At 32.2% G+C, this 12,914-nt stretch overlaps 1 protein-coding gene across 1 annotated transcript in view; it reads right to left on the bottom strand.

Moving 5' to 3' along the window:
- LOC149782250 (uncharacterized) overlaps positions 1 to 12,914 on the bottom strand; it is a 300,926-nt gene that overhangs the window by 202,046 nt on the left and 85,966 nt on the right. Inside the window, exons 46-50 of the mRNA XM_089935100.1 lie at positions 8,430 to 8,645; positions 5,421 to 5,463; positions 4,147 to 4,313; positions 1,515 to 1,685; positions 159 to 368 (exon numbers count right to left, since the gene is read on the bottom strand). Coding sequence (XP_089791226.1) covers positions 159 to 368; positions 1,515 to 1,685; positions 4,147 to 4,313; positions 5,421 to 5,463; positions 8,430 to 8,645 — 807 coding nt within the window. The remainder of the gene's footprint in view (positions 1 to 158; positions 369 to 1,514; positions 1,686 to 4,146; positions 4,314 to 5,420; positions 5,464 to 8,429; positions 8,646 to 12,914) is intronic.

Raw genomic sequence — 12,914 nt, forward strand, 5'->3', positions numbered from 1 at the left:
TTTTGTTGTCTGCAAGTATTGGAACACTAAAACAGTTATATATGTTAACATGCATAAATGTCTTCAGACATAAAAAAAAAAAAAAAATTCTCCAAGTCTTACATACATTAGGATTCCTAGACTATGTCACTCAAAATTGAACTGAAAAGTGGACTCACCAAATTCTATTTCTGACAGCCTCACTTCAAACTGCAGCTTCTCGACTCCCACTTTGAGACTGAAGTTACATTCATCAAGAAAGAGATAGGTGTGGAAAGTACGGTCAACAAGGTCAACATCCATGCAACATTCAACCCCAGTACAGTAATTTTTCAGCCAGCATGATGTGTAATTCATGCTTTTCACTGTCACATTTTGGCTGGTACAGGCTGCAAGTACATCAAAAATGCATAAAAACACTTGGGTTAGTTATGATTCATTCCAATGAGTGACAACATCTACTGCCTGGATCTCATGCGCCAGTGTCCTAACCCATTCAATGGTATGAGCTTGTTAACGCACACCCAAAGAATGGAACATGATGCTCTGCAACAGACGCACACACTTACATATAACAGAGGTCCTTAAATTGTAATACCTCTTGGTATTACAGAAAATTAACTTGATGGCCATATCATTGTATACTCATGAAATTTAATACAAAAATTGTTTAAAGAAGATAAGACAAATACCTAATTATTAAATGGATCAGAAAATGTGCCATTTTTGGTTGCAGATTTGCTGCTGCTTTAGTGTTAGTATTATTCTTCCAACAGTATTTTATTCCACTCTATTGTTTTAAAAATTAATTAGCAACTGACAAGAAGCTAGAAATTGAAAATATGTATGACCCAAATCATAGGCATTTCTGCTAAAGTTGGATGGATAAATCAGGACCCCAAATAGGTCAAGATGATAATAAAAGTAAGTTTTTTTAAATAAATAATTTGGTCCTATGTTTCACATGTTATGTTCTAAGTATCATGTGCTGACAAAACACAACATGGATCACATGGCATGAAGGACTGATATAATGAATACAGTCATGGATGAATTGATGGCTAAAAGAAAGAAGAAAAAAAAGAAAAAAATTATACACTGAAACTGAAAAATTGTCAATAGCAAAAAGGCATATCTGCAACAGTAGTCTCTATTATGTGTAAAAAATGTCATAGAAATGTCATAAATGTTTTCAAAGTTCTGCCCTAGAGATGAAAGTGTGGATAAAGGATAAATGGGTGGATGGTCAGACAAAAAGATTACAAATATTTAAACAGAAGAATTCTTAATAATCCATGCACATCTGAACCATTAGTCCAATATGTGTATCATGGTCCATAGAGATATCTTGAATGGTTTGAGAGTTATACTCTAGAAATGAAAATGTTTAAAGACAGACAGAAAATGGAATACAGACAGGCAGACAGAACAATAACTATAAATGCCCATATTTCATACTTGAGATCAGGTGAGAATGGGGGAAAAGGGATAAGATAAAACATTGCCACAATCAGTTGCCAGTGAGATCATAATACCTGTAGTATTCCAACCTTGGGCTTGCGCAGGATCCTGTGCTGGTCTCTGACATTGGTTGTCAAGGAGATATTTTGCAATGTTGATGTCAGTTAGGAGCTGTAATTGTCCATAATAGGGAAGTGCCATGTTGTCCAGGTCATGTGATTTCTTCCAATTAATAAGTGAAAATCCTTTGGAAAAAAATTATGTTGAGAAATAATAAGCATAATGCTTGAAAAACAGTTAATAACTGAATATCACATTGAAATTCTTGTAAATCAAAATCATTACCCGTAAAATGTTTTCTTTCAAATAAACTGATAGTGTAGAAACCATACTTACCATACATAGCTATGTATAATGAGCAATTTTTTCACCTAATTTTCTTATTTTCAGTCAGGGGTGCATGTTTTATACAAGAAATGAAAGTAATTTTTTCAGATCGATCTGACGGAATGATGAAGGCACAATAGCTGCCTACATGTGTCACATTTATTCCTTGTGAAATATTAAATTGGTTGCACACTGCATTATAACTAAATTGTTTACTGTTACTAGCCTTGTAAAAAATAATTAATGTTTACAAACCTTGATAGCCTTGTTCTTTGATTGCTTATGTTAAAAAACTCATTTTATTTTACATCACTGGGTAACACTTTGTTATGTGCTGTGACTGGAAATACATGTAAGTAATGCCTATTAACTTGTTGTTCTAAAGCTCCCCAAAATACACTTACTGTACTGGTGCCATAACTGTTGAGTATTCCATAATTGTGGATAAAAAATACATGTTTTCATCAATTGCTCTTGGTTGAATTGAAATATATATTTCTCAACATAGGTACTTCTAGGAGACATATTTTTGGTGACTACAGTTAGTCTGTTATGATAAAACTGACACATCATGAAACAAAATAAATTAATGTATAAAGATGGAAAACATTTGTTCATCTTTGTAAACTAAACTTGGTTCTTATATTTATTTCTCATCTAAAATTATATTATTTAATATATATTTGCAGCTACACAGTGATTAAGGCTTTGACTCAGTTTGGTCTTTTCATGGCCATCAGTGCCAGCTATTAACTTTCATATGCTAAACATAGTTGCAATAATCTGTCAAAGTAAATTTGCAATTTATTTACATTTCTTTAGAAAATAATCTTAGTTCTTTATTACAAAAGAGTGGGCAATATTTAATTGACAGCAGGATATTTTTAAAGGTGGACAGTGCTTCATTGATTCAGCATGGTCTTTCAAGGTATATGGCGCTGCCTAAAACTTCGATAAGCTTAACATAGCAGTAGTCACTTTGCTTTGTCTAGGTACCGTTAAATTTGCAATTTATTTACTTTTCTTCAGAAAATAAACTTGGGTCTTTTCTTTCTCATTTTAAACTGCAGTATTTGATACTTGGTAACAAAACAGTGAACAATGTTTAACTGACTCAGCAAGGTACAAGTATGAAGACGAAGATGAAAATTATTATGTAGTAATGCCAGTGGTAATGATAGACAAGGACATACAGTGACTTTTGAAGAGTGAGGACAATGAAGAGGGATTTGATGCAATAGACTGAACTCCATCAATAAGGCAAACTTAAAACAAACATTTTAAGGGCCAGCCATTTAACTGGAAGGATATAACATACTTTCAATATTGCCACTTTTGTATCCACTATCCAAAATGGCCAATTGTTGTTATGCTATGAAAATGGAGCAAATTATCAAGATTTTACAATATATTATATCACATGTGTATTATATGGCAGAACTGTTTTTTTCCCCTCATTCTGAGTTGCAAACCAGTGTGCATGCTGTACATGAGTATGCATTATACATACCAAAATATGGTACTCTATACTGCATTAACTCACTTGTTTTCCAAAGAATAATACCTGTTTGAAAAGTATTTCCTGTTTTAATTCTTCAAAGCCAATCATATTCTGAATGCATCTTGTACTGCATTTTACAAATGCCGTTTTCACAGCTCTACGCAATGTACAAACATGCATAATGAAAACAACTTTTGTTGATCCTTCTGCATCATAATTACATGAAAATGCTTGTCTTTGTTAAAAGATGGAACATTCCTTTTATCTTTAACAACACATCACTTGGTATTGTTCCTAAGTACAATGAAGTAGTAACAGTTTCTCTTTCATGTGGATACAATCTAGTCATATATTCCACATTTAATGTCCACTTAACAATTGGAATCCCTAATTGTGGAAACAATCTAGTCTTATATTCCACATTTAATGTCCACTTAACACTTGGAATCCATAATTCTGCAGGCTGCATCTCATCCAATTATCATATTTAAACTATATAATCATTTTTCAATCAAATCAATTTAAAATTGCATGAATTAAAATTAGGGAAAAACGGGTCTCTAAACTTTGTTACATTATCACTTGTGCTCCATCATATGAAACTGTACAATAATTATACTTTAGTGATGTATTTTCAGAAAAATCCATCTATCCTTATGAACCAACTACATGTCTGGATGAGCCAAGAAATATATATTTAAGCCTTTAAAGAAAAACCTTCTCCATGAAACTTGAACATAAACCAGTCTTTATTTAGTCAGTTTATTTTCTCTTCATTAAATGTTGCCTATGAATCAATTTTTGCCTGACAATCCTACCTGAATCAGTGAAAGGCTTATTCCAGCTGCATGCATCATTCATTGGGAGCATGGTTTCATGGAAAACATCTGCTATGACATCTCCCACCCCTAATGCATTTAGAGAAGATGTGAGCCTCAGGTTTAGGAGGTAGTTCTTTTCTGCCAGTAGCTGATAAATGCTAAATCTGAAAATAAAAGAGGCAAATTAACTAATAAATACTACTGCTGTCATGGCATGTTCCAATATCTAAATGACATGGCAAATGTGATCAAAGATAGCAAGGCAACAAAGTGAAAGGAGTACATGGTCAATTCAATGCTTTGTTGATTGATATAGTTTACTACAGAGAAGCAAGTTCCAAAGTTTATAGTGAACTTAAATTCCTGAATTGGCACTCAGAGCTTTGCTCAAGGATATTACTTGCAATGAAAACAAAGCATATTACTTGCTTATTATTACTTGTAATTAAATTGTGACATCAATATTTCACTAATAAAACAATTTTAACATACAGTTTCAATGTTGACTTTTTTCCATGGAAAAAAGGTTTCTATTTTTTAACAAAAAGAATATTGTTTTTTGTGTGCAAAAACCAGTGATGTAATACAGAATGTTTTGCAGGTACAGAATGAGACTCACATACATGATGTGTTGATCTTGGAATGATATTTTTCATGATCTCTCAGACATTAATTATCTTGAAAACAAAGATAATTTATATAGAAAACTGAACAATTTCATTAGACAAAGCTGTTTATTGACAATTAATCCTAACGTGATTATAAAATGAGTATTTAGCCATTAAACAGTGCTGCTACCCCCTTCCACATTCTTCTCAATGCCTAGATGAGATGGCACCCACTTTTTCATTTTTCAGCAGTCCCTTGGTAACTCACACCTTCGCTTTTAGTGCAGTCTATGTTTTTGAACCTGATTATGAGTTATCAAGAAAGAGGTTGATGTGCTCAGGACGGTGAAACAGACTTACTAGGAATGATTCCCATTGTCAGATTCTCATTAGCTGGTGGTAAAGCAAAAGAGCATGTTGACTACTTTGACAAGTGAATCTTGGTGACATCTGAAGATGAATATCAGAATATGGGGAAAGGGTCAGTGAAGCCGTCAAGGTATTTGAGATCACATACTAACCAGTATAGCTGGTCTAGAAACAGGTTTACTGGTATGTGAATCTGACTATGAAACAAACAAAATTCAAATCCTAATGGATACAGCTATACTTTGTAAATTTCTTCCCATTGCATATTTAACAAAGGAAGTCTGCACTACTTACCCAATCCTCAGAGCTCCATTTAAGGCAAATGTTTCACTCTTACCTATAATAAAAACAGCAACAAAAATATAAATGTGCATAATATTAAGATCCTTAATCCCCTTAATCTGCAACTGTAATGAAACAATACCTTTTGGCAGATAACCCCATATTTATTGTCCATGTGTGAAAATGTACAGCATATGGATTGGAAATGGCCATGTTATACTTGTTTCTCAGAGTTGTCAATATTACAGGTATTTTACTAAAAATAGGTCCATCTGAATCATTTAATTGCACAAATTTAAATATTTTTTTTCTTCAGATCAGAAATTAAGCCTAAACTGCTTGCATTCTATGTTTCTACTTCATTTTAAGCCTAAACTGGTTGCATTCTATGTTTCTACTTCATTTTAAGCTTATGATAGCACAAAGAGATCAAACTTACTTTCAACAGGACTGAAGTACTGGTATCAGTCATGTGCATTTGTTTTCTTGCATTTATCACATGTCTGTGAACTATTACAAAATTCTAATCTCTTGATGATATCCCCTAGACAAGGTGGTAATTTAATCAAGTATGGCCTTAATAATTGGCCTTTCTTGCTATATTTTTTTGGCTATGAGTGACTAATGGCTGCCATGTTACTTTCAAGAAGTTCCGACAATGAAACAAGTTTTTCATCATCAAACTTTTGTCATTAAAACATGACACGTCAGATATGTTATAAACAGATCAAGGTCTTCTAACTGCTGTACCTAATGCATTAAGTGGCTTGTCTAAAGTTGACTGATAACTAAGATACTATTAATTCATACACAACTGCAAGATTGTCCGAACCCATATGTGGCATCACTACCTTCAAGGCTAGTACATTTTCCCTTGAAAGATGACTAATAATGTCTGATGTGGCCCATACCAAAGAGTGGTCTTTTCATTTAAAATTGCAACACTCTAAAAAATAAACAAATAGTTTACTTTTAAATGGTCTTTAAACTGTGTGTTTAATGTTTGAAAAACACAGACAAGCAATAAGCATTTATTCGTTTATTCAATTTGCCATAAGCAGGCATTCTTCATTGGCAAACTGTTACTGTGGATAACATAGGCAAGGTTCAAGCCTTGAGTTGTGTTTGTGTGTGTGTGGATATTCTGTGATACGAGTTAAGTGTACTGATACCAAAATAAATGGGCACAGAAATCAGGCAATGTGATATGAGAATATCACTTAAGCTGTTCTCATTTACATATACCATGTTATGTGCTTGATTAAGAATCTGAAACAAATATTGTGGAGAAGAGATCACCATAAATAAAAGTGCATATTTGACAGAAGACAAAACAAACTGCATCCGAGACTACCCAATAAGATATGTACAGGTATCCACTGACTAATGTGATTTCAACTTATGCGAATTTCATGATAATGAGATTTCATGTGAATTTTTTTAAAACTTAATTTTATTTTAGTGAAAACAAAAGACAATGAAATTATTAGTCTAAAAAAAAATATTGTAAATGGCTAAAAATATTTGCAGAAAAGTAATTGAATTACATATTTTTCAATGAGAATTCAAAGAAATGAAACCATAAATTTCAAGTATGACTCTGAGTTAATCAACAACCATTGGGAATGTTAAATATTAACTGAGGCACATTATGATAAATTATTCTGACCTCTGTGTGAACGAAACTTTACAAATCTCTTGAAGAATAATTAAACTAATTAGCTTGCAGGTAAGCAGGTACATGTATGACATGTCATCCCAAACAAAGAATATTTGCATTGTTTAAATCTACTCTCAATAAATTTCCTCTTGTCTCTAAAAATGTACCAACTGTTGCATTGAAACTAAATTCTGATTTCATAACATTTGCATTATCTCATAAGAAAAAGCAGACATAGCTAATAACAACATAGTTTGTGGAAAAAGAATTTATTAGTTGGCAAGACTAATTTCATAATAGTAATGTCTGCTTTAAAATACAGTAAAGCATTAATAAGCTCAAACAGATATCTGTACTTTAAATGAAATAGGTTTGATACAATTATAAGTTTTTTCATCGAGTCTTAAAAGCAGTTCAAAATGGGGACATCGGGTTTAAGCCAACATGACTCTACTGTACATCATTTATTAATGGCTTGAAAATATTTTTATTAACTTGTACCATATGACCTATGTCATCATTAAAAATATAGGGCTAGTGATTTCATTAAATCTGATAGATATTTTAAAAAAAAACATTAAAACATCCAGAAACATACTTTCTTCACCCCAATCAGAAAATGATACTTTAACCTTTTCATGGTGCCTGCCATAACAAAGCTTGGGAAGGCAGTATTAGCTGGTGTGCACTAGTTTGGAAGTCAATATTGGCTGGTTTGCACTATTTTGGGATTCAATATTGTTTGGTCTACATTAGTTTGGAAGTAAATATTGACTGGTGTGCACTAGTTTGGAAGTCAATATTGGCTGGTGTGCACTAGTTTGGAAGTCAATATTGACTGATGTGCGTTAGTTTGGAAGTCAATATTGGCTATGTGCATTAGTTTGGAAGTCAATATTGGCTGATGTACACCAGTTTGGAAGTCAATATTGACTAGTGTGCACTAGTTTGGAAGTCAACACTGGTTGGTGTGTACTAACTGTGGAGTCAATATTGGCTGATGTACACTAGTTTGATCATGAAGCAAATATATATGACCATGGTAAAACCAATAAGACATCACTTTATGTCATAGTAATGTAAAAAAGAACCAGTTGCTGCCTAAATTGACAGATTTCTTTCAAGTTTTGTTTTAATGCTGCAGAAAATATTACTATTTTTAATACAGTGCAAGAATTTTAATGTTGTAAAAAATTTATTTAGCTGTTACATTTAACTTTCATTATTTCCTTATACTGGCTGCATTAACCAAACTGCTAAACTTGGGAGGTATCATTATGATTCTCTCAGAGTACCTTTCAATGGGATGATAAATGTCATCTCTCTGCGAAAGAAGTCATAGATATTTTGAATAAACTTACCCCATACATAGTCAGTGAACCAGTCCTGTTTGATCTTTAGTTTCTCAATGGTGATGGTCATTTGGAACTCACAGGGATCAAGTTCCAATGAGAAGAAATAGTTCCTGCGTATACGGGACTCAGTTAGGCAGCATGATACAGACAGGCATGTCTCCGAAATATGACACATTGTAGAAGTGTTGTGGAGATTGACCAGAGATATGTTTTGGGGACAATCTAAAGAGGAAAGTAGAACTACATTATGTATCCAGTTACAACCACAAAATAAGCTGGATGAGAAATAAAAATAGATTATTAAAGCATGTTTCTATGACCAGCATAATATCTCATTATGTCACTATTTAAGGGAGATATTAAAAGTTTATGCATACATGGCAACCCTGAAAGAGGTATAAGCATAATTACTGCTAATTTAAGTGGCAAAAAAATGTAATCTGTAATCTGAGCACAAAAATTGTAATCTATATATTATATGCCATAATCACAGGACACTATGAAAAATTTACATTTATTTCTGCTACTTACTGCAATCTGCTGCTGGTTATAATCCTTGCCATAAATTAGCAGATCTATGTGGAATAGTTCCATAATATACACAAAACATACTGACGATTATTTATATACAACACTTGCTTTAACTAGTCTACATACCTAACTTTTGCTAAATTATTGTAAAGTCTACAGATTCTGCAATTAGCATGATGATATGTACAATCCGAGTGCCGTATTTAATCATTCTCAAATTCTTCTTTTCAAATTTGTAATGCACTATTGGTTTTGTCCTTTGTCTTATCCTAACATATTCTGAAATTTAAAAAGATCCATCTGCTTTAAAAAATTTCATATAACATCCATGTGCCACATCGATAAGCCTGTTTTATTTATCATCTGGTGCCACTGTCTGTAAAAGTATAGACTGGTTTCCTAACTAAATGCATTATTATTTCATGACTTTGTGAGGCAAATTTTTAAACTAAAGATACCCATCTGTTTCTCCTGGACTTGTGTCATATACACAAAAAACACATAAACATATAGCCATAAAACTTTTCAAACATGAAATACTACAAGGTAAAAGACAGAATATAAAGGTAAAATGATACAATCCTTAAAATATAAGGTCTAGCTATTAAGATATATGTATTTAACGTGTTCACACAATATAGGCTTTATAATGTCAGTTGAAAGAAAATATCTAAAAATATAAATATAAAGACTTGCAACAAATACTCTGATGGTAAAACCTTCTAAATAATGAAAACATGGAGTGCTGAATGAAATAAAATTCTGCAAAACATATATTAAATGTAAGAAAAAGGAAAACAATCTTTAAAATAGAAGTTAAAATCCATTACAGAAACTGTATTCCCTCAAAATATCCAAGTTTTTCTTTGGTGGCACAGCATCTTAAAATTTCTAAATTGAATTTCACATAACAAATTTTGTCATGCTTAGTGGAAGTTGATACACTCAATAAGAATAAGTTTCACTGTCAATGGACACTGGAAGAGTTTGAACTCAGACAGTGGAGCACATCGAGTGTATCAACTACCACCCTGTTCTATATGCATTAAGTTAATGCAACAAATCTGTATCCTACATTTGAAGGATTTCAGCCTTTGTTTTGCTTTTGTTGTTTATAGCATAAACCTGTAAAAATGGCAGCATCTGTATCTTACAGGAATTGATGCTTACTTTTATTGGGAAGGCTTTATCCTGTAAAATATTTAACACTGTTATGATCTTCACACTTTTGTACAACCTAACTTTTCATTGAGACTATACAGCTAGAATTGTGCTGCTATATATAATATTATACTTACTACTGTATTTCATGTAATTTTTTGTACACTGAAAAATAATTATAAATTTCAGTGAACGAAAAATTATATGTAATATAAGTAATTATCATTTTGTGGTACTGACTGCATGTGTGCGAAAAATAAAGGGATCAAACCCGAACAAGTTCTATTGAACATATACTACTTGGCAACCAAATGGTATAAACGTAAAAAAAAAACGTATAATATTTTCTGTCTCATTCTGCTGTCAACTCAAGAATCCAAAGACAATAAAAATAAAAGTACTCAAAAAGATTTTTTTCAATAGTGAACAAGATAAAGAGAGAAAGAGAGACAGAGAGAGAAAGAGGATGTCTCAATATGCAAGCTCATCATGCTGTGTAATGTTGGCAAAATGATAAAGATGGTTTGAACATGTATTAGTTGTGGGTGTTATTTATTGGTAAATTGTACGCAATGATATGAGTCCACATTGTCAAGAAGTTAAGAGCAACTTGTATTCTTACAGCAACAATAACATCATTATAAAACTCCAACAAAATAAATCAACTTGAAAACACATTTCAGTTAATGTGCATGAGCGTGTGTATGTGTGTGTGTGTGAGAGAGGGAGATGGAGAGATGAAACAAAATTTTGCCAGTGTACAAGTCTGTATTTATTCAGGGTGGTTTTTATTTTTAGCTTTGCAAAGAGAAAAAAGACTGTTTTCAGTTACCTGATGACTGTGATAATCTTCATGTACTAAGGATACTACTATTTTCATCATCAATTAACACCTCTAAATCATCAATTCATTCTTGTTTTAATTACGACATATATTGTCACAACAACCACATGGCTATGCAGTGTTATTTACATGCTAATTAAATATACTTAGAGCTTTGGTTATTCCAGTTGAAAACAGACAGAGGGCAAGATTGAAAGAAGAGGTCAAATCAACGAGGCCGTCAGTAGAGAAATGAGGCTCTCTATAGGGAAATGAAAATCTGTCAATGTCCTATGAAGGCCATTGTCCATACAGCAGATGTTGCAAGGACATGTGGTCATACACATTACTAAAGTTATTCAAATTCTCATCAATGAAGATAACAATAAAGGTTTATATCGTAGAATAGATTTGCAATAAAAGGTTAATTATATCCATGTGAAAACAGTACAAGCATGTAAAAGATAAAATATATATTCAATCAATTTAACAAAGTTGGTGACTTTCAAATTTACAATTATATATGACAAGGTTTTTATATTTTATTTTTGCATGACTATAATGAACAATAAGACTAGTTGACCAATGTTCTGTGGTCTTCACTTTAGCATGTACTGAGATATTTTAATTTTGTTGGATAAGAAAACATGAAAGGACTTCTGAATTCATTTTAAAGTGCATGTGATGTTTTGTTACGGTGACAGACTTGATAAGGAGAACTAATTAACGGTAATAGTTAAGGATATGTTCTGTGAAGGCCTTTGTCCAGTTGCTAATAAACACCATTAGATATTGTAATGTCAATAAGAGTGCTTATGCTTCAATCATTGTATTTTCTCATCAACAACGAAGACAAATAAGGGTGGGTCAATAAATGAGAGTCGATTAACAGAAAAACTGCCATTTCAGTGAGAGATGATTTAAGGTGTTTCTGTATGATTATAAATGGCGATTATTTCTTTATTTCTTGATCTCTGCTTCATTATTTGATGTGATACATGAAGTTAACAAATAGGTCAGGTCAGTTTTATCTGAGGCAACAAATAGTTACATTTTTCATTTGGTATTATATGAAACATTCACAGCAAACATTGTATTCATAGTTTGATGTATCAATATTGTACATCAGTATTTTTTCAAAGCCATTTGAAATGCGAACTTCTTTTTGAGCAAATAAAAAAAATCAAAATACTTGGTTACAAAAGTAATAAAAGAATGAAATGATCAGCGACCTGCCTGCACATTGTAGTTTTGAAGTATCAATATCATATATTGGTATTTTTACAAAGCCGTTTGAAATGCGAACTTCTTCTTGATTCAAGTAAAAAATATAAAAGTAAATGGTTAAAAAATTAATATGTGAAATTATTAGTGACCTTTCTGCACGATTATAAATGGTGATTCTTTTATTTCTTAATCACTTGATTCATTATTTGATGCCTTACTTAAAAACGAATCCAAAGTAATCACTGTTTATATTACACTTAGCAAAGCAAAACTTTCATCATTGGATGTATCTAAATTGTACCTTGGCATATTTTCAAAGCTGTCTGCAAATAAAAACCTACCCCAAAAAAACACATCTGAGGTTAAAAATAATAAATTATGTGCTTTAAAGTCTTGAGAGAACTCATTCACCATCATGTCAGTGAGGCCACGTGACCAACTGTAGATGCCATTTCTCATACTCAAAATTTACAAGTTTTTTGTCTCCGTCTACATCACTAAGTCATCTGAATTTGATAATTTATAAAAACTAATTGCTGCCTACATCAATATCAGAGCCTTTACCTGGTTATTGAATCTTTCATAGTTGTGATTCTAATCGTCAAAACTTAAGTACTGAATGAAATCCATGACCGCCATTTTGGAGAGTGGAGATTATGACCCAGTTACTTTAAATAGCAGATATTGACCAGCGCATAAACAGTGACCACATGATCTGACGTAATTGTCATTCGCAAAATGAATGTAGT

This window comes from Sinohyriopsis cumingii, chromosome 15, assembly GCF_028554795.1.
Source record: "Sinohyriopsis cumingii isolate HCF-2022 chromosome 15, ASM2855479v2, whole genome shotgun sequence".
Classification (NCBI taxonomy): Eukaryota; Metazoa; Mollusca; class Bivalvia; order Unionida; family Unionidae; genus Sinohyriopsis; species Sinohyriopsis cumingii.